At 42.0% G+C, this 21,765-nt stretch overlaps 3 protein-coding genes across 3 annotated transcripts; 2 read left to right on the top strand and 1 right to left on the bottom strand.

Moving 5' to 3' along the window:
• Positions 1-5,875: 5,875 nt before the first annotated feature.
• On the top strand, positions 5,876-8,002 carry trh (thyrotropin-releasing hormone). The gene is made up of 3 exons (XM_041946451.1): positions 5,876-5,974; positions 6,473-6,680; positions 7,149-8,002. The coding sequence occupies exons 2-3, from the start codon at positions 6,491-6,493 to the stop codon at positions 7,763-7,765; spliced, it is 807 nt and encodes a 268-aa protein (XP_041802385.1). The 5' UTR covers positions 5,876-5,974; positions 6,473-6,490; the 3' UTR covers positions 7,766-8,002.
• Positions 8,003-10,310: 2,308 nt separating this feature from the next.
• Positions 10,311-18,256, top strand: LOC121612977 (rabenosyn-5). The gene is made up of 12 exons (XM_041946190.1): positions 10,311-10,398; positions 11,359-11,645; positions 12,101-12,235; positions 12,385-12,485; positions 12,592-12,637; positions 12,741-12,902; positions 13,019-13,281; positions 13,460-13,530; positions 13,605-13,691; positions 13,775-13,877; positions 14,083-14,187; positions 14,280-18,256. Exons 2-12 carry the CDS (start codon positions 11,483-11,485, stop codon positions 15,390-15,392), a joined length of 2,349 nt encoding a protein of 782 aa, XP_041802124.1. The 5' UTR covers positions 10,311-10,398; positions 11,359-11,482; the 3' UTR covers positions 15,393-18,256.
• On the bottom strand, positions 17,667-20,165 carry mrps25 (mitochondrial ribosomal protein S25). Its single transcript, XM_041946191.1, has 4 exons — positions 19,969-20,165; positions 19,258-19,364; positions 19,080-19,167; positions 17,667-18,914 (listed from the first exon to the last, which is right to left on the bottom strand). The coding sequence occupies exons 1-4, from the start codon at positions 20,100-20,102 to the stop codon at positions 18,725-18,727; spliced, it is 519 nt and encodes a 172-aa protein (XP_041802125.1). The 5' UTR covers positions 20,103-20,165; the 3' UTR covers positions 17,667-18,724.
• Between the last annotated feature and the right edge of the window lie 1,600 nt (positions 20,166-21,765).

The following is a 21,765-nucleotide window of genomic DNA, read 5'->3' as shown; positions in this document are numbered from 1 at the left end:
GGGTAAACAACCACCACAGGTGAGAACTCACATTCCTTTGTGTCGTAGTTTATCAACTAAAAGATACGACAGTGGTTTAAATCAAAACTGCTATATTGTTTGTTTTTTGAATATCCCAAAAAATATGTTTATGAAGACAAAGAGTAGTAAGAAACCATTCGTACAAATCAATACATGCACAACCATGAACCAGTATGTCTGAATGAGCAATGAATGATTATCTCATCTGGAAAGAGCAGAAGCTTCCCTTTGAATTTCTGCATGACATTAACATGCAAGACAAAGACAACAAGCTGGTCACTAAAGCTGAGTCTGCCTTCCTGACCTGCAACACACTTCCGTTCCTCACACACACACAGGCAAATACACACCCACGTTTCCAGCCTGCCGCCTCCACCAGTGCGCCCTGTAAGCTGTCACTCATCCCCCGCCGCGGTGACCCCTGTCAGGCCTGTGTCACTTTTGGGGGACGGGGTTAGCACGCCATCCATACACACTCCCGTTTCCATTTGTTTATTTGTTTGCTTGTGTCGCTTCGTTTTCTGGTGTCTGCCTTCATCCTGTCCGTCTTCCCCTCTGCGCGTCTCACACGCCCCTGTGGTCACGCTCAAATGTCTTGTTTTTTGACTTGCCACCTCTGACTGCTTTGCTCTGAAATGTCCATGAACATCGAGGTGTTGGGTTTCACCTGCCCGCAGACCCACTCTCTACTGTGAGTCAATTGCAATGAACTTTGTGAAGACTTTTATTGACTTTCCCTTTTTGAATGCACCTGTTTTTGTGCAACCAAAACATCTTTTATTCCAGACACTGAAAGAAATACTAGAGAATTATTGAGCAGCAAGTCATGAGATGCTGTGAATCTGTGTGATTTTAGAGTGACTGTTGCCACTGTGGCATATGGCTTACCGCAGTAGAGTAAGCCATAGAGTACGAGAGTACAAACCACAGAGTTACTAAGCCCATCTGCTACCCTCTGACTGCATAATTGTTAATTTAAACGTGCTGTAATAAACATTCTTATACCACCAGTGGGTCAGCTGACTGCATGTAATATGAAAGAGGTCACCTTGTTGAAGAAACCCACCGATAATTGCCGCGTCTGTGCAGTTCCCCTCAGCTCTGCACAGCTTTGTAGCATCTTTCAGCTCATTATTTTAGTTTCATGGGTTGAAAATGTTCTGTTCTGGTTCACTCTCGCCACTTTCATTGTTTGTGTTCACAGCAGGTCAACCTACTACTGCCCTTCAGAACAACACGTAAAAGTGTTTTGTGATCTCTGCTTTCTGATGTTGGCAGGACAACAATTGTTTGTCTTGGACTCATTTTTTGTGCCTTCTAAAACCATTGTGTGACAACCCTTTGGTTAAGGTTTGGTTAGGTTTACACAAACACAACTGGGTTAGGTTTAGGGAAAGATCATGATTTGAGTCCATTGTTCAGTGGCGCATTTAGTGGCTAAACAGTCAGATATTTCCTTCGGCAGTTGGTAGAGACCAAAAACAGAGCTAAAACAGAACAAATAACTCAGGTAGCCTAAAATGCAACTCCAAGTTAATTAAATTATTAATGCTATATGTCTTCTGGATATGTTAATAAACAACTGTTTGCTCACACATTTGACACATCAACTTTGTACTGTCAGGTGATAATATGTCATTAAAAATACAGAAAACTACCAATCAACAGCTTCAACATGTCTGAGCCAATCAGAGTTGAGGTCCACATGGTATGTCTGTTTTAGAGGTTTAGCTAATCTATACCACATTTTCTACCCTGCTCCTTGCTCAGTGAGTCACAAAAAATTAATGTCACGAGTTCAGATCATGTCCTGCTCGATGACGACCTGGTCAGCCTGAGACTTGATTTAACATCCTGCTGACTGAAATGTCTGTCAGTCCAAACTAAGCTGTGGAACTTTATTGAGAATAAATGGGAATGATGTCACTGGAGATGATGAAAGAAATACATGAGAGTTTCTCAGGGGGCAGCATTTGAAGCAATTTAACCTCAATTTAACAATGATGCAGTAATGTCAATTGTCTTATTTTTGTTGCAGCGTGGAACAGGTTTCCTCTCTGGAATCGTTTAAGCTTCATCTGTACATCTGTAGACAAAGCAAAGCACGCTCATCTCCCTAGTTAAGGAGCCTGTATCAAGAAGCAAGTCCCCCCTAGTCTGGCTCTCTTTGTGTCACCTGCCATCACTGAGCCTAATATTGTTGATCCTGGGAAACCGGCATCACAAAGCTGGCTATCAACTTTCGGTTTTCCAGTCCTGCTGTGAGCTTGTTTAAGGTCTTGATTACAAGCAATTTAATAATGATTGGATTACATAATATTACATAAGATAAAACTGAAATATCACAGGGAAATTAGGTCGTTGAAGAAGCAAAAGAGTGATTTTCACTGAGGTTAAAAATATAGTGCAGAGTATAATCACACAGCTAGAATAGCACAAGAAGCTATAAGGCGAAGAGGGTCTAAGTTTTGCTTAAAAGATCACTCCACTGATTTAGTATTGCAGTCTGATGACATTGTCAAATTCAAGATGGAAAGTTTTAAAAAAGCATAAATCCATGTCAGATATTGAACCTTTCATTCCACACACTCTTCTTCCTTGCCAAAACCTGGCACCGACATTTCCCCACAATGCAACTCGACTGCTGACAGTTCAGTGTGATATTTGGGGGTGTTATGCAACTAGCAGCTATTGTAGCCTCGAACACCAGCCGATGTTGTGATGTTACCTGGAGCAATGTCAGCTGAAAGTGAAATTGGTGGATTTTCCCTTTATCAATAATCACAGTTGGTCTAAAAAGATTTGATACTCTCCAATTATCCTGAGCTACATTGATGGAATACCAGTGTAAAGGCATCTATACTGTCAGGAATTAACAAAACTGTGTAATTAATATGCAGTTATAATCACAGCCTAGTGTGTCTGGAAGTGCGATAATCTGTTTGTAGGGCCCTTATTTTCAACTATGTGGGCACATGTTTGTGCAAAAATGCTTCTCCAATCTGGGATCTGGATTATTGTACCTCTTTAGTAATCAGACACTAAACAAACATTATCATCTGCAATGGGTTCAAAATGCAGAAGCTTGGCTTTTAACTGGAGACCAACACCAACCCCAATTTTGGCATCCTCTTGTTTAGCTTCTTTTTGCTTCCAGGATACAGTTCAAAATGATATTAATCACTTACAAGGTGCTAAATGGATTAGCTCAAAGCTGTAACTAATATGTACAAGGCTCCACAATGAGGTCAGCGGAAAAAGCTTTTCTAGCAGATCCCAAGTCTAGATTTGCCACCAAAGGCGACTGTGCATATGATGTGATGGTACTCAAACTGTGGAATAAATTACCGTTCACAGTCTAGTTCTGCATTTTCTTTCAAACATCAGATAGAAACACAACTTTTTAAAACTGATTTTTCACTGACAAGTGTGGTTTTATGTGTCCTGCATAATATTGTATTGTATGAATTAATGTTCTGATGATAGAGTTAAACCAGAAGAGCTTCTAACCCTCTAATCTTGCTCTTTGATAAAGACTCTTGATCTGTACATCATTATTCTGGGTACACATGCAGGGTGACATGCAAACTTTCTTAACACATGGAAGAAGTTCACCATGACTTTAAAAGATATATAATTAACACCAGCAAGAGTAAACAGAGGACAGAGGCTAATGAGTCTTATTATTTTCTCCCACCGCACAGGGCGTATACTTAACCTGTCGTCCTCCTCAGTACACGAGGTACATAATGCTGTCCAGAATACTAATTGTCATGATTTCCCAGCTCTGAAAGACTCTGATAGCGAGCTCTGTGGTGCAGGATGAGTGAGCGTGGATCGAGAAAAAAGGAGGATGCATTTTAATTACAGCCTCGCAGTGATAACAGGAAGAAAACTGAATGCTGCTACACCTGCAGCAATCATTCCATCTGCCTGGATTGTACTACATCCTCTGCATCGGGACACCACCCTCACCGAACAGATCCTGCACACTCACAAGGCTTTCACTGGTCGGAACGTATGCTGGCCTTTCAAAGTGCTCAAAATCCGACTTGCACATTCTCCTGGGCAACTAATTGGTTCCTTTGGGGATGTCTTTGCCTAACAGGAGGGTGGGAACATACATGACAGATGGAAAACGGTGGATTCCCAAACAGATTAGATGTGTCTTAATTGTACCAGTGTCATTTCCTGTGTTTGTCTGAGGTAGTACAGCACAGAAAAAATAAGAGTGGTCTTTGGCTCACAGGGAATTACTACTCTTTCTTCACACTGCAAGTGATTTTGACTGAGGAGAGAGGCGTTGAATTAATCTGTTGGGATTTACAAGACACTCCTTTAACAATCCCTTTATTTTAGCGTTTAAGTGCTAGCTAACCTCGCCTTTTAGAGGATATACGGATTTAATTTTGTTTTCATTTCAACATTAGAGAAAATATCAAACAGAGATAGCTATCCTTTCCTCACAAAGTAAAATAAGACGTATCATACTAAAGCTAAAGATGAGCTGAAGATCTTAAACACTATTCAATATAAAGTCAGTCATAAAGCATATCTAATGACTTCCTCCGTGATATTGATATTTTTGACTCCAGGCTTGGCAGGAGTCAAACCTTACTTGAAGTATTGGACATGACAGCATATTGAAAGCAAGTAATTATAGCATTACACGGACAATTCAATTCCCACCAGCATTCATCACTGACTGAGTGACTATCAGGAGTTCATCCAGGCGGTGGAGTGATTTGACTCTGCATAATGGACAAGATCTGCAGATCTACAGTCTCATACAGGTGGTTTGGTGGTATTCTTGTGCTCCACTGACGCTAAATCTCTACCAAAATGCTTCTTTTCTTACAGGTAATCCACACGGTTGCATCCGCAGTTACTGGTCTCAATAATTCAATTGAAAACTTCTTTGTATGCAACCTGGACTCGCTCGAGTCGTCGTGACCAGGACCAGCTCAGCCTTGACAAAGCTCAAGTAAACTCACCTGACGCCCAGCTGAGACGAGCGTGGTGTGTACACGTCCACCTCCATGTCCATTGAGGCGTCGAGCTGATACTGGCACACTGATGATTATTATTATTATGGATTAATCTGCTAATTATTGTCTTGATCAATACATTAATTGTTTAGTTTGTAAAGTGTAAGAAAAGAGTGAAGAAATCCCCCAAACCAAAAGTCCAAAATCACTCAGTTTAGTGCATGTAAGACCAGAAAAACAGCAAAGTCTCACATCTGAGAAGCTGAAACCATTCAGATAATTTACAAATCAATTAATCAACCAATTGTTCAAGTTTTAATTAGATATACTGTTGGATTGTTTAATCATTTACTGTGCATCATGTTTTAAACATCCTCATATTGTTTGTTTTTATGTAAAATATTAATCTGCCAAATAACCAGTAACTCCAGAAGTAGTGGAGTAAAAAGTACAATATTGTAGTGGAGTTGAAGTAGAAAGTACCATAAAATGGGAGTACACCAGTAAACGTAATGTTTATCAGTGCAGTTTTTCAAATTCGATGGGTGGATGGTAACAATACATTTATCCAAGGACTGTATAAGCATACTTTGACGTATGATATGAATACGAGAAAAAATGCCATCCAGTCATCGCGTAGTAGCGCCTGCTTCCATGATCAGACGTTTATTTGTTTTTCAATTGACCGATTAGGCAGCGGCCCCTATAGGGCGATCATTCACATCCAGTTGCGCACGACTTGGTGACATCAGAGGGGACGAGCGATCCTGAAAAATGACTCCAGCCCTGGTGTGACGACAGTGAGCAGTAAGTATAAATGCTGGGACGGAAAGTTATCTGCTCATACCTCTAGACTTGGCCTTTACGGGTCAGCGACCGCTGCGAGAGACTGAGAGCAACAATCATACCTGCTTGCAGTGCGCTCAGCAGAGGCTGGGAAAGAGGAGGATTTGGATACTTCCCAGGTGAGTCTGGTGCACTTCAGAGGAACCACTCAGCAAAGTAAACGTGTCTATCTTTTGTGTGTGTTTGTGGTTTTGCTTTGTCATATCTGGTTGGTTCTATTATGTGTTATCGACATTTATTCCGGAAGGTTTTTTTTGACGGCATGACGTTCAGTTTGCATGTTTCCTTCTGTAAAACTACAAAAGTTTAAAATGCTGCTGCGGTGAAATTATTCATTTTGTTTCCAAAGCAGACTAACTTGTTTTCAGCTTTTTGAAGAACTTGCAACTGATCAGAATGAAATAAAATTAAATTAACGGACAGAATTTGCACTGGATATCTTGTCTCCTCCGATTCTTTTACTTTTCAGGAAAATAAGACTTCGAGTCACTAGATTGGATCAAATAACTTAAAAATATACTTACAGCAGTGTAGCCATGTGTTTAAAGACCTTGCCACCACATTCATTTAATCTCTTTAATATATTTCCAATCGACCATGATATATTTCTTCAACAGACGACCAACTAAATCACCATGAAGTCGACATGTCTGCTCATCTTGGCTTCTCTCGTGGTCTGCAACTTGGCTATGTGTGGAGGACAAGGAATCCCCGCTGAGGACGAGACGGACCGAGGGACCATAGACGACATCATACTCCAGAGAGCAGAAAGTCTCTTGTTACAGTCCATTCTCAAGAAGCTGCAGGATGAAGACGGCAGAAACGGTGCGTAACACGTGTGCCTTTGATGAATTTCACAGGCAGGCAAGGAACGATTGATTTGATGCAAAATGATGGCATATTTTTTGGTGTTAAAGCTGTCATTAAATTTCATTTCGCACTGCTATGATACTGATGTCTGGGCGCTTTGTGTTGTGTTTTAAACTGAAAGTCTTTAGCTGAAGTGGCAGCGCGTTTCAGGCAGTTATGAGTTTCATGACTACTTCTGAAATATAAAAACTTGGACAGTTATCAGTGATCATACAAAATTATGTTTGAAACTGTTGTTAAATCATGAAAATTGCAAAGTTTCTGCTGCCAGTTTATTATGATGTAAGGAATATGGATCAACAACTAACCTCGTTCGTGCGCAATTTACGCACGGCACAGACAAGCTGGTTTTGCAGTAAAGGGGTTTTCAAAGTAGACTTTGAGCAATTTGAAATAATCTAAATAGCGTTTTCCTTCCTCCAGAGGGATCTTCCACTCAGACAGAATGGGTGACAAAACGACAGCATCCCGGTAAGAGATACAGCGAGGACTTTGAGAAGCGGCAGCATCCGGGGAGGAGAGAAGATGATGAACAGTACTTGGACGTTCAAAAGAGACAGCACCCGGGCAAACGCGACGACGACATGCACGCATTCATGGAGCTCCAGAAGAGGCAACACCCGGGAAAGCGCACCACGATGGGACACATTTCTGAAAACCCCGTAATGTTAATGAGTGAACTTTCAAAACGACAGCACCCGGGCAAGCGCTACCTGGTGCTGCACAGCAAACGCCAGCACCCAGGTAAGCGCCACCCCGAGGACGAGGACGCCTATGAGGACTTGGATGCGGATGCTGATGGAGACGAAGACCTGGCAGAGTTGGAAAAGCGTCAGCACCCGGGAAAACGATATTGGGATAACTCCAGTCCGGATTTAGGCACAAACAGTCCGTGTGATGTTTTGGACCCTACGAGCTGCAGCAAGACCAGTTTGCTGCTCGACTTTTTAGACAACATTAACAAGAGCCATGCCGAGGAGAAGAGACAACACCCGGGCAAAAGATTTGCACCCGAGGAGGATTTAGTGGAAGGAGAGTAGGTTAAACAAAAGCCTGGTGTGCGTTTACAGCTGTATTGTAAACACATACATGTGTAAATTAAGTGACCATAATGAATTATTAAAAATGAAAAAATAATTTACATCATTTAACCTTTTGTGCCACAGTTTTTCTTTGGCAGGCAGTTACTGTATCATCATCGAAATAACATCCATCTGCTGTTTGTTTCTTTGGAGAGCTTGTGCGTAATTGTCCTCCAAACTGACTATATCGCTGTAAATACGGTTTTCATGAGAGTGCGTTCCTTATGTTAATCTTTATTGACAAATTACTATTATAATTATCATTATTCAGTATTTATTCCGTTAAGTAGGCAGCTTATGCTAAAATAAAGAATGTAGCCTACTGGCATCTGCGGTTTTGGCTCTGTGAGGCAAACCACACGCTTGCCGGTACAGTACATGCTGGAAATGGAATAAATGAAAGTGGCTCACGTTCACGGTTATGTGAAGAAAATCCCTTCACTGATTGGTTTGTGCTTCATTCTTTTCTACTTATGTAAAATATAATTAATATCACAGCAAATAATGTGTGTCATTGATTATTTTTCTACCCATTCTTGCATGGACTAAGTTTATTTAACCCAATGTTGTAAATTAAAAGCTACCTTTGCCTTAAAGTCAACCACCAATGTTTTTGTTGGACAATAAAACGCATTGGTAAAAATGTATGGCTTGTTTTAGTCACTGTTAAAGTCTATTAATCTGTTTATTCAACCCCACCATAGGTCTAATTGGTGTGTCGTTTGACAAAGCAGGCACCCTGCCTTCGCCTCATCTAGAATGATTAATGCAATTCACTAGCAGACAGAGTGTGTCAGGTATCCTCTTCTCAGTTTAATTGGGCTCATTCCATCAGAGCACTGGGAGCAGCTGTCCACAGGCCTGATCAATATGCAAATTATTCATCAGAGATGGAGACTTCGACAGTAGAGATGCTCCACTGCAACACACACACAACTTTCAACTCTGGCAGTAACGTTCAGTAGACTGATAAACCATTAAGCAGGAGAAAATGCATATTATCTAATATACAGACGATTATATTTCATGCATGAACTATTTTAGACTGAATATGTAACAGATCTGAAATCCCTCAAGCACAGAAGGTGATAGGCCATAGATGTCATTTAGATGCGGTAAATCCTTTGCATCTTTGGAGTTTATACTTACATCACGATGTATAAAAAAAGTTGAAAAAATGTGAATGTTTTCAGTACTTTTAGTTTGTGAGGATTGTGAGTCCATCACAGGTTATGTCCTGGAAATGAGCTTTGGGCGGTTTGACCTGAGAATGATATTTCCTTTAAATTGTTTCATTTGAAGAGATTTTAGAGACCTGAAATGATTAAACTATCCAGGATGTCACAAAACAAAACCAAAAAATGAGAAAAAAAACTCAAAATAAATCACTCACTTGTGACAACTCAGATTTGTCATCATGACCCCCAGATTGAAGTAATCCTACCAATTATACTTTAATTTGCCCCTGACTGACTGACCTGCAAGGGGGCCAACATAGATTAGTTTTTGGTCACTGCTGACCTCTTGTTCAGCATTATTGTGTATGCACCCTTTTGCTGTCAACCAGTAGACAACACACGGCACACTACACATGGCATCCTAATTGCGTTTTGCCATAAAGCCCCGGGAACTATGCTGCAGGCCATATGGTTTATAAAAGTATAAACTGAAACTGAAATACTCAAAGGGGAAAGTAGATTTTGACACAGGTGAATTCTACATGCATTGAGCCTCAGGGCTGAGCAATAACACAAGCTCCAATTTAAGGCTCTTATCAGTTCAGGTCATATGCTATTTTATGTTCCAGAGCAAATGTATAATTAATTAAATTAATCAAATCACCAAACCAACTGGCACACAGTGAGCCAGACGCCCCTGGGGGAGTTTCCTACTTTTCACACCAACCTTGCATTTGCCAACTCAATAGAGAATAATACAGCAAGCCCTCTCTACTAGTCATGCTTCAAAGATCAAAATCAAACAAGTATATCACATATGTCATGACGACATTAAGGCAGTAATCAACAGGATCTGTTTTATGAAACTTTGACTTGATTCAGTTCGGTTGTAAGTCAAGGGGAAAATATTACATTCACGTCTCAGTGCATTTAGGTTTCCCTGGAAACGAAAAAGAAATTCGTATCAGACTTTCAAAAACTGAGGGGAAAAGCATAGTGTGGACAAGAGTAAATCAACTGTGGCAACAGCACAGGGACAATGCTACAGAAGGCACATCTACACTCAACCCAAAATTAAGTATAACATAATAATACACAGAGAACTGGAAACACGAACCTGGACTAATTACACACTCATTTTTTTAAATGGACATTTAAGGGGACTAATTCCAGAAGGAGTCAGTGATACAACGCTAAGGAATGCCAGCTGCAGCGAAACCTCAACGACAAAGAAAGAGAGAGGTATTCAAGAACAGGTGTTAAGTGGTTTGTGTAGTTTGTCCCTCTTCTCTTCCCTTACAGACTGAATGCTAATCACATGACCAGGCAGGGCTGCTGCTTCTGCAGCTGGTGTTGTCGAGCTGTCAAAGAGAAGACAAACTGTCAACCACATAGTTATTGTTGGGTTAATCTGTAAGTATACATGCTCCATCGGGTCGACAAATCCGCGAGCATTTGTTTTTGTCAAGTTCGAAGGTTTTTTTGACGTGTTTCCGACAACGAGAGCACAGACACTGTGGCTAAAGAAAGCTAGTCCTGCTGCTAGCATTCTCGAGCTAACGTTACATTCTCTGTTCAGTATAACGACGGCCAGCGTTAGCCAAATAGTAAACAACGTATCGTTATCTTTAGCTGTTGGATAGTTAATATGCAGATATCACACATCAGATGAAATAGTGCTCGCTTGCAGGCAGAAAAATATTTATCGTCTAGTTGGGTTTGTTTTTCACTGCCTGCGTGGGTTGGATATACAAGCTGAGTGGGTTAGGTATATAGCTAACTAAACTCTTAGCTAACGTTATTTGGTATAAATCCATCGTTAGCGTGAAAACCTTATTGAGGTTCTTTTTAACGTACGAAGAGATGCGTCAAATCAGGAAAATCTATTCAAGGTGAAATAATTGTAAAATAATTCATATGTACGATGTGTGAAACTCAAACATCTGCCTGTTAGCATGTTAAGATGAAATTTCATAAAAAGACCAGTGGACGGGAGTGGGTGTAAATTTGAACCTTTGTTACTCCACTCATGAGAGCAGTATTACACGATAACTAGCTGAATCCGTACAGGTGTAAGAACCCCAATTACATCAGAATTTTTCAAGTAGTACATTTGATATAGTTCAGCTTCACACTTTTCTGTAATGCAGCGTGTGTCTGTTTGCTGCACTCCTGTCTTTGTGTCATTGTAGCGAATGATGCACCGTTGGGTTTGACCAAATGTGATTGCAATCCACGTTCCAACCAGAACATGTTTAAAACTGTGGTTTTGGGAAAGCTAGTACACATTTTAATCCCCCAAAGTATCTAAAATTTCATGTATTGATTTTGTAATATATATATCGCCTCAGTCTGCTTTGTCCTGCTCCTCAGTGCCCCAGGTTTTTCAGAGAAGATGGAGCTGATATGGGGTGGGTTGCACACCCCGTGACATGCAGACTGAAGCAAGAATCTCGCACCTTGCATCTCTTCTCCAACAACACAGCCGCCCGCTGCCATGGCCTCGAGTTATCCACCCCCCTTTGAAGGCGCAGGTGAAGTGAAGGAGGGCTTTCTTTGCCCACTGTGCCTCAAGGACCTCCAGTCATTCTACCAACTCCAAGACCACTATGAAGAGGAGCACTCCGGGGATGACCGCCATGTTAGGGGACAGCTCAAGAGTGAGTCCTGTGAATTGTGCTTGTGGGCTCTCACAGTCACAATGCCATTTGAGTCTTCTTGTGTTCTTGTGCAAAATATTCTGCAGAAACAAAAATAAATGTACTGTTTAGTTTAGCAGAAAGACAGAGTGGCTTTCTTAAAAGGCTGTGTAAGTAGTATGATTTGAATTTGATATAAGGGCACTGCAGTGCTGGACCAGGGGAAATTGGTGCCAGAATGAATTGGCAACTTTTTCTGCTGCAGCTTCTTAGGGAGGGACAGTAGATGAAAAAGGACAATGATGAAATGTAGAGAGGAAGGATCTTGGTTGGAAACAGGGGTATTCTAGTTGGTCAGATGGATGTTCTTGTGGACTATGCACACATGTGTATATAATATATAATAATATATAAGTATATATATAATAATTTTCCATACATGGAGGTAGTTATATCCTAATTGTCTTTGTGCACAGGTTTGGTTCAGAAGGCAAAGAAAGCCAAAGACAAGCTGCTGAAAAGGGACGGAGATGACAGACCGGATACAGGCAGTTATGAGTCCTTCTACTATGGTGGAGTGGACCCCTACATGTGGGAGCCTCAGGAACTGGGTGAGACTGGAAACTTAACTATAAACTGGTTTTCATACCATTTGAATAAAATTAGATTTAAGTTATTGGTAAGAATGACCAGCAAGGACTTTAAGCAACAATCAGGCCGAGCTTTCACTCCTGCGGTTTCCTTTTCTTTGCTTTTATAGGAGCAACTAGAAGTCACCTGGACTTCTTTAAAAAACACCGAGCAGCCAGGATAGATCACTATGTCATTGAGGTCAACAAGCTCATCATCAGACTGGAAAAGGTGTGCTTACAGTTGCACATTGCATCTCATTCACACCGTCATTTTCTTGCCGCAGTTGTTGAAATTAAACTCAAGATGGCTTAACTGTGCTGTTGTGTCGTTTCAGTTGACATCGTTTGATAGGACCAACTCAGATGCCGCCAAAATCAGAGGTCTGTCCACATGTGTTTTGATTATAAGTCTGACTCGTCCCAGTGTATGTAAATATGATTCATATAGTATTGTAAATTAATGCACATTCATCCTCTCTGATAGCCATTGAGAAGTCAGTTGTGTCATGGGTGAATGACTCGGATGTCCCGTTCTGTCCCGACTGTGGAAACAAGTTCAACATCCGGAACAGGCGGCACCACTGTCGTCTCTGTGGGTCCATCATGTGTAGGAGGTGCATGGAATTTGTCCCCTTACCTTTGGCTCGTACGTATGAACAGAACTCTTGCAACCCAGAGGAAATCATCAGATATCTTTTTTAAGTCAAGTTTTGCCACATGTGTGTCTGTGCTGTGAAATGTTTGCTTTTCATCTGGTCACAGAAAAGCTGATCAGTGGGACACGAGAGGCCCTGTGCGTACCTGGGAGCCCCGTTCAGTCCCAGTCTTCCGCAGCAGGAGGCGGCGGCGGCGGGATGGGCTCCAGGAGAGGCAGCATCAGCAGCCTGAGCAGCGTTACCTCCATGCTGGAGGAGAGGGACGACGAGAAGATTCGCTGCTGTCACCACTGCATGGACACACTGCTGAAGAGGCAGCAGAAGTTGGAAGAGAAGGACCACGTGCCAGATATAGTGAAACTTTACGAGGTAAAATGAAAAGTACAGATTTCAGTTTGTCTCTTTTCTTCCCACCAGTAGTGCAGTCGATGCTACGTTTTCTTTTCATGCTGTCTTGAGTTTATACTGTTGTATCCTTCCCGTCATTCAGTGTTTGTCCTTTGAGGCTTCCTGTTGTTCACTTGCTTAAAACTTGTCTTCCTGTCAGAGGCTGAGGATGTGCATGGAAAAGGTGGATGAAAGGGCTCCAGAATACATCAGAATGGCAGAGTCTCTCAAGTAAGCCCCATAAAAAGTAGCTATTAAAAAATCTTTCATTGGAGAGACTGTTGCTTCATGGCTGTCATTTACAGTGCTGGAGAGATCACTTACAATCTTGACACTGCTGGTGGACTGAGACTGGAAGTACAGAAATACTACGAACTAATCGATGCCCTGAGGTAGGTATCAATTGAACAGAAGTCTTCTGTTATGTGTGTCTTTAAAAAAAAAAATCACATGGAGTTCTGTGTTTCCTTCTCAGTAAAAAGATTTTAACACTAAACACAAAAGATGATCCACCACCGCATCCAAAGGTCCTCCAGCTGCAGAAGATGATCCGCTATACAGCCACACTGTTCGTCCAGGTGAGACCAAGAATAAATATTAGTATAGAAAAGTATAACCAAATATTTCCACCTCCCCTAGAGAAATAAATCCTGTCCAAATTAGGCTGTACGGTAGCTTTCAAATCGCCACTCTGTTACATTTATTCAGTTTTTCTGCTATGTTCTCTCCTTTGATCCTTTCCTTCCCTAAATTTACCCATTCTTTGTGTCCTACCTATTTTAGGAGAAGCTGTTGGGTCTCATGTCTTTACCCACTAAGGAGAAATATGAAGAGCTGAAAGAAAAGAGGAGACAGGAACAAGAGAAGAGACTCCAACAGGAGAGACTGGTGAGACTGTGTACCGATACTTCTCTGTTGAGCTTTCAAATACATAACAAGTTACTAAATGTTTATACTTCTTATATTTCCCTGCTCAACAGGCAACCCAGGAGACCCTGAAGAGGAGGCAAGAGTCTGAGAAAAACCGTCCACCTCCCAGCACCAACGGAGAGCTGCCTCAGGCCCCTAGAGCTCCACGCATGACCAAAGCTGGTGGTTGGTTGCCCTCCGCAGACTCGGCCAACGCACGCAGCGAGCTGGAGGACCCCCTCCTGCAGCAGATTGAGAACATACAGTCATTCCTTCGACAGGCACGGGAGGCCCAGAGGACAGATGAGGTAGCCATGTTGGAGGAGAACTTGCGTCAGCTGCAGGATGAATACGACCAGCAGCAGACCAGCCTGGCCATCACACTCTCCCAGAAGCTGGCTGAGGAGGAGAGCTTGCAGCAGGGTGAGCTCCATCGTCTGGAAGCCCGGGAGAGGGAGGAGAGGGGGCATTGGGGCCCTGCTGTGGGGTCCACTCAGCCTCCCATCACGTGGGAGAGGTCTCTGGACATCAGTCCGGCAGGGGGCTTCCAAGGAGAGGAAAACACTGAGACAGAGGACCTGACTCCTAAAGCTGAGAGGAGTCCATCCTCCATAAGGGCATTCCCTGCTCTCACAAACCAGGAGGACTCACCTCCCAGGCTAAGGAGCTTAGGGGGGCATGTAACCCCCCCTGGTGGTGAAGGACAGAACAGCACCTCCCTCAACCCTTTCGATGAGGAGGACTCTACTCCCGTTGAGGAGGATCCATCCAACCCCTTCTTCGAGGACATCAAGAGGGAACACAAAGAGGTAACCAATGGGAGAAAAGAATATAATCCATTCGATGAAGAGGAAGACGTCGAGGAGGACAAACAGGTGGCTGAGGTCGTACCTGGGAACCCCTTTGATGAGGAGGACAATAATGATGCAGGCAACCCCTTCCTGGAGGCCTCTGGGAATTCTCCAGAAGTCTCGACCAACCCTTTTGACGGGGACGATGACGACGAAGTTTTGCCCGATGTGGACATGATAGAGGAGGAGCTGCTGCTGCAGCAGATCGACAACATTAGGGCCTACATTTTTGACGCCAAGCTCAGTGGCCGTCTCGATGAGGTGGAGCTCCTGTCAGAGAACCTCAGAGAGCTACAGCACACCCTACAGGAACAGAAGAAAAAGAAGCACTGACACCTTTCTCTCAACTACCACCCCCCCCACCCCCCCCTTACCCTCTACTAATCAAGTCCTGCAAGGCTAGCTCACTTTACGTGACTTATGAGCCCACTGATTTTAGTTTGGGTGAGGTCTGCTGCACCACAACAAGATTAGGCTAGTCCCACTGTGAAGTACGTACTACAGCTCAGTCGTCTGGAGTTAGTCCCCTAATTTCCAAACATGTTTCTAAACCACTTATCCTGTACAGGGTCACAGACGGCTGGAGCCCATCGCAGCATGCACAGTTTTTAAGCACTGCAAGTAAAAATCCATTTGCACAGGCATGTTGCTGAAGATATTAATCCTGTTGTATCAGTGCAAACATGAACAATGGAACACAGGAGATTTTTTAACAAGACAGTAGGATGATTGTTTGAGTTAAGTGTGGCCGTGGGTGAAAGTCAGGATGTATGATTTGGCTCTGGCAGAAGTTATGAACAAAGTCAAAATGTAATTATGGCTGACGCTGAACAAACGGGAGCCATTAAGCAGTTGATGCGTGTCATAAATATATAAATAAATAGTTTCTAGGACTTTTTTTTTGCCAAATTAAGTTCAAAATCTCCATCAACTTAGCACTGCACTCCTATAATATTGTCGGACGCAAAATGGACAGTTTTTTAAAAGTGGATCACAATCAATGCAGCAGAACCAGATATTGCCTTTTTTATTTCACAATTCACATAATTCCTCTTCCTTGTCGGGCTGCAGAGGTGTAGGCTCACTCCTTTCCAACTCCACACCCCCAGATTTAATTGATTTTCAAACGTGTCCCGGCTGAAGCTGACTGAAGTGACATCACGTGAGGAAGTTGATCTGATTGTTCGCGCTGCTCTCTCTCTCTCTCTCGCCCTGTAAACCGACTTTGGTGTGTAAAATCAGTGGAGTTCTCCTTTAATTGCAGCGATATTAGAGGCATATTGTTGTTGTACCTACAACTTTAGTTTATTCATGGTAATTGAAGTTTGTGAAACAAACCAAACATTATTATTCTCACTGGGCCGTGATCCACGTGACCATCTAAATTGAATTTGATGAGAAACAAATAAGCCTTTTATGACCATATTTGGGCAGCCCTAGTGTCTGAATGAAACTCATCACTGAATAGTTTGTTTGAATTGTTTATATATTAAAAATTTAATCACAGGCTTAAATCACTGATTGTTGTTGCAGGGCCTGTGACCACTTTGTGTTATATATTTATAAGGGAAATTAAGGGCACATTACAGAAAATCAAGCCATTCTTGTTGCTCCTGTTATGAAACTGTCAGCCATGCTAACTATGATGACATTATCACAAAGAAAACATTTGTCTCCAATTCTGGCAGTGAGAGTAACTACACAAGCACTGTCAAAGCGCTTATGGCCCCATACTCTACCATACTTCCAGTTGCTGTAGCCTACTACATCACTACGGTTGCTCCCCTTTCAGCTCCAGCAAACCCGTCATTGCTGGTTGACGTAAAACATCGCTTCCAGAGTGCCTGCGCTGGAATGTCACCACAGACACCAGCTTAAAAAATTCTGCTTTGATGAAACACAAAGATTTACCTGGTGGTGATAAGCTCAATCTGCTTTGTGTGAACTTATCTGGCAAAGGCTGCAATGTAATGTCATGTAAAAGTCCTGCACTCCAGTTTTAACCTTTAATCATACTGTTAATAACCACATCTACAATTGAAGTATTCATTCTAACAGCTGCTTATTTCTGTTTCAGTGAAAGTTGCTTTGTCTGTGCAGCTGGATTTAAATGATCATGGAAACTTGTCCCTGTTAAGTGACATTTTCTCTGTCTGTATGCATAGTTTAGATGAAAATTTTACTGAAGCTGATTCAGTTTGTTAATCCTTTTTTTGTGCATCTTATTCATGTGAAGTTGGTCTTGGCATGGTTGCATTTTAGACCCTCGTTTTTTTTTTTTTTTTTTTTTTAAATGCATCTGAAATGCCACAGTGAGCCAAGCGAACCAAATATTTTCCACGTCCTGTGCGGCCCTGCAAGGTTGTGATCTTATCGTTTACAGGGGCACTACTGATCCAACTGAGCATTCAGGTTGCATGATTCATGTGTCTGTGTTTCTTTGTTTGAGGCTGGTCTTTCTACCGAGCGAGTGGCCAGGCTTGTCTTCCTGCTTTCATGTTTTAAACATGTGGACATATTACAAAGTCTCAAGACATTGTGACAAGATCTGTGATGTGAAGCATGATATCTGTTTAATGGTTCATCCATCCAGCTCTCGCCATGAACATTCTACCACTACGCCACTATTTGCCAAGGCCACACCGTAGACAGCTAAAGTCAACAACTAAGACACCAGAATTCACTAAAATCCCAGTGTGTACAGAAGTAAATCCATATTTGTAAAGAACAACTAAATTCTTAGGTCAAAGTAACATTTTAGACACAAGGTTTTTTGTCAGATAAATTAACACTACATGAATGCCAGCAAGTATTATCGCTCACAGTGCTGCTAAGTGCTTACATTGATTTGTCATAGTGCTCTTCTGTCAGTCAGGGTGTCCATGTCCGTCTTCATAGACATAAACAGTGTTTCTGCAATCCGCTGATCTCACACACACCTGTGACGTCCACAGATTTTAAGCAAGATATGTGATACTGTAACCGTTTGTGTGACAGTGTGAATAACTTTAGGAGCTTCTTTAATGTGTTAGCAGTTGATTTTAGCAACACCTCTGCATTTAAAATAGTAACTGCGAAATGTAAACATTTTGGAAGCACAGACATCAGTTTATTAACTTTACAAAATTCCATCTCAGCACCAATAAAAAAATGTTGTCTCTATAAAATGTTTGCATTTCTCATTCCTGTCATAAATATGATGACCTTTTGTCTAAATGTTTGTGGTTATTACTACTTAGGATTTCAATATCCCTGATGTTTACATTGAGCAATGACTACAGCCACACAGACAAATTGGCTTGTATATCAGTGTTTACATTGCCATGTTGACAGTGCTAAATGGGAATTGCGTGTGTGGATTCTTCAACCAGGTGACATCATGTACAAACACCAGATGTGATGTCAAATTACTCAGAAGACCGAAGTGTTGACTGCCCCAACAACGGCATGTGCTAATAGGTTCCTGCTGTTTATGGTGGACTGGAAGGTCTCACTCCAGTGAGACCTCACAATGCACACAACATAGTGGGATCCATTTAGTGACACATATTAACAACGAAATATGCAGTGTGCTAGTCCTTTTATGTTATAATACAAAATCAAACATCAAAATGCCGTAATATTGTCCAGTGAATCGACAACAGTCACCTCTACATCTCAGCTTCTCACTCCTGTGACGCTGCCATCTGGGTACGATATTTGCCCGTCATCTCCTTAGGCAGCGGCACGGTGCTGGGACATGGCATTTGGCCCGCCACCTCACAGATACACTCCCTCAGACAGTACTTTTTTGGCCCAAAGTTGGCGGGGTTGGCAGCCTGCATCTTGGCTTGAGCCTCAGCTTGTAACACTTCTCTGTAAACGAGAGAGGGGGTAAAAAGAATCATTTTATCCATCTAGAATAGACAAAAAATACACACAAACACACACACACACATATATATATATATACAAATACAATCATGTAGGTGTCATGAAACATGGTGTGCATTTAGCTCACAATAACTCTGAATATCTTACTCTGATTTGCCCAAAATCTTCTTCACATGTTGTGAAATTTGTTTGTAGTCCTTTCCTTCCACATCCACCAGAACCTGCTCCCCATCAGCTGCAAAAGAGACAGCAGAGGTCAAGCTTGATACAATAATAATAATAATAATAATAATAAAAGGTAAGACAACAGTGAAAAGCTACACACCCAAGTAGAACTTCAGGAACGGTGATGGTGTTATATTTTTGAACATCATTATTTGGACCCATGGGTTTTTGTACTGAATTTGAGGAATACTGAAGAAGACAAACTTTCTGTAAAACACATGGAGAAAGTGCACAAATTAAGAGCTTTTAATAGTACAGAGAGGTAAACTTCAGTTCACTTCAACAACAAAGTTCAGCATTTCTCAGCTTTTTAGTCTTAAAGGCTGCATTGAATTAAGGGAGTTTTGTGACAGTATTTGATCTAATCAAGACCACTGAAGAATTATATCCACAATTTTGAACATCATCTCATGTAATGGTCTTCTGTAGAGCTACTTACATAAATTATGTGTGTGAAACACTTATTCAGTGCTTTAAAGATCCCCAGAATCATGCATGTGCACTAGTGCTGCCTCTTCATTTGAAACTCAGCAAGTGTGATTTTGGGAAGAAAACAGGTGCTGGTACTTAATTACTGCCACAATGCTATTAGTCAATGAACAGAAAATGAATTGATCATTCAAGAGTCATCTCTTTTGATACTTGGAAATAATCATGACAACCCTATAATCATAGTATCAACATTTAAGTTCATGCCTGTTTTCATAGTAATAGCTGTGTAGCTAAATGTTTTCTATAAAACATCAGAATTTGAAGGGATATCTAAGACTGGACTGGAAATGTGTTTTGGCTAGCTGCTGTTAGCTCTGACCTTGCTCCGTCGCTGAGCTCTCCATGTGTGTTGTAATTGACCGTCATGATCTTCACTTTGTTTTTAAAGATGATATCGCCCTTCTGGAGGTATTCCAGGGTCCTCCTGATCGGAAACCTTCCTTTCAAAGGCATTTAAAAGTCCTTTTCATTCACAAATTACCATCAAATCAAAAGTCTGCAGTCGCACAAGCACACGACGAGGCGCGTTTTGATGACGTTACGGTCACCTGAGCAGCCGAGGAGCGACCAGGAAGTTATTAGATTTCTGTCTTTAATGCCAGACGAAGAACAGAAAAGTTCTCACTAATAGGGGCAAAGGCTGTTTTTGCTATGGGCAATGTGGGCGACCGCTCAGGGCGCAATCTATGTGAGGGCGCACGTCAGAAAACAAAACAAAACAAATAAACTAAATTCAAAGCAAAACTCGCCAGTTTTCTGGACTACCGCTTATTTCCATGTCAAGTTGTCACGTCAAATGGTGAAGGAGATCCACCAGGCAAAATGTTTCTCCATTATTCTTGATTGCACACCAGACATCAGCCACACCAACAGTTGTCAGTTGTAATTCGTGTGGTGTCGCTGACAGAGGAGAAGCCCTGCATAAAGGAACATTTCATGGGTTTTTTGGAGGTAGAGGAATCAACAGGTCTGCATTTGACATCTCTGATTCTGAAGAGACAAGAGGAGCTTAAAGTTCCTTTTGAGGACTGCAGAGGACAGGTTTATGACAACGGGGCAAACATGAAGGGGAAAAACAAGGGTGTTCAAGCCAGGCTTCTACAAATTAACCCAAGAAGTCTTTTTGTGCCATGTATGGCTCATAACCTGAATTTGGTTGTGGCTGATGCATCTGAGGCTTCCACGGATGCCATGAACTATTTTGGAATCTTAGACAAGATTTTCACCCTGTTTTCAGCCTCCACTCAGAGATGGGCCATACTGAAAAAAAACATGTGGGCATCACTTTGAAGATGTGGACTGACACAAGGTGGGAAAGTAAAGTGAAGTGTGTTGAGCCCCTGAGATATCAGGCAGCTGCTGTGAGAGAGGCACTGATTGAGGTGAGAGATCACACTAAAGACCCCATCATTAAGTTTGAGGGCCAGTCCTTGTCGGAGGCGGTAGGATCCTACCGCTTCAGCATCTGTACAGTGGTGTGGTACGACATCTTGAGCAAGATGCACCATGTGAGCAAGTTGATGCAGTCTCCCAGCATGCAAGTTGATGGAGCAGTCAGTCTTCTCAATGGAATTGAGAAAGATCTTCACAGCTACAGGGCAACAGGCTTTGTGACAACACAGATGTCAGCCACGGATATTTGTGAAGAAATGAATGTTGAGGCTATTTTGCAACAGAAGACACTGAGGTCTACAAAGCATTTGTTCTCCTATGAGGCATTTGATGAGCCTTTAAGCGATGTTCTTAGGAAGCTGGAGGTCACATTTTTCACTGTTGTTGTTGATGCTGCAGCTTCAGCTGTTCAAGAAAGCTTTTCCACACTGCAAAATGTGAGAGAGATCTTTGGAGTGCTCTCTAATTTTAGAAACCTCCCAGACAAAGAGCTCCAAAAAGGATGTGAGACCCTGCAAACTACACTGCACTTTAAGGGACACTCAGATGTAGATGACAGAGAGCTTGTGCAGGAGCTGAAGAACTTCCCTGACCTCCCATCAAAGTCCATGACTCTGCTTGAGCTGCTGACTTTCATCCATGAGAAAGAGCTTGCAGAAATCTACCCTAATCTGTGGACTGCACTCAGAATAGGTTTGACCCTTCCAGTGACAGTAGCTGAAGC

The sequence above is a fragment of the Chelmon rostratus genome, chromosome 10 (assembly GCF_017976325.1).
Source record: "Chelmon rostratus isolate fCheRos1 chromosome 10, fCheRos1.pri, whole genome shotgun sequence".
NCBI lineage: Eukaryota > Metazoa > Chordata > Actinopteri > Chaetodontiformes > Chaetodontidae > Chelmon > Chelmon rostratus.
The sequence above is the reverse complement of the archived record's forward strand: the minus strand, read 5'-3'. Positions and strand labels throughout refer to the sequence as shown.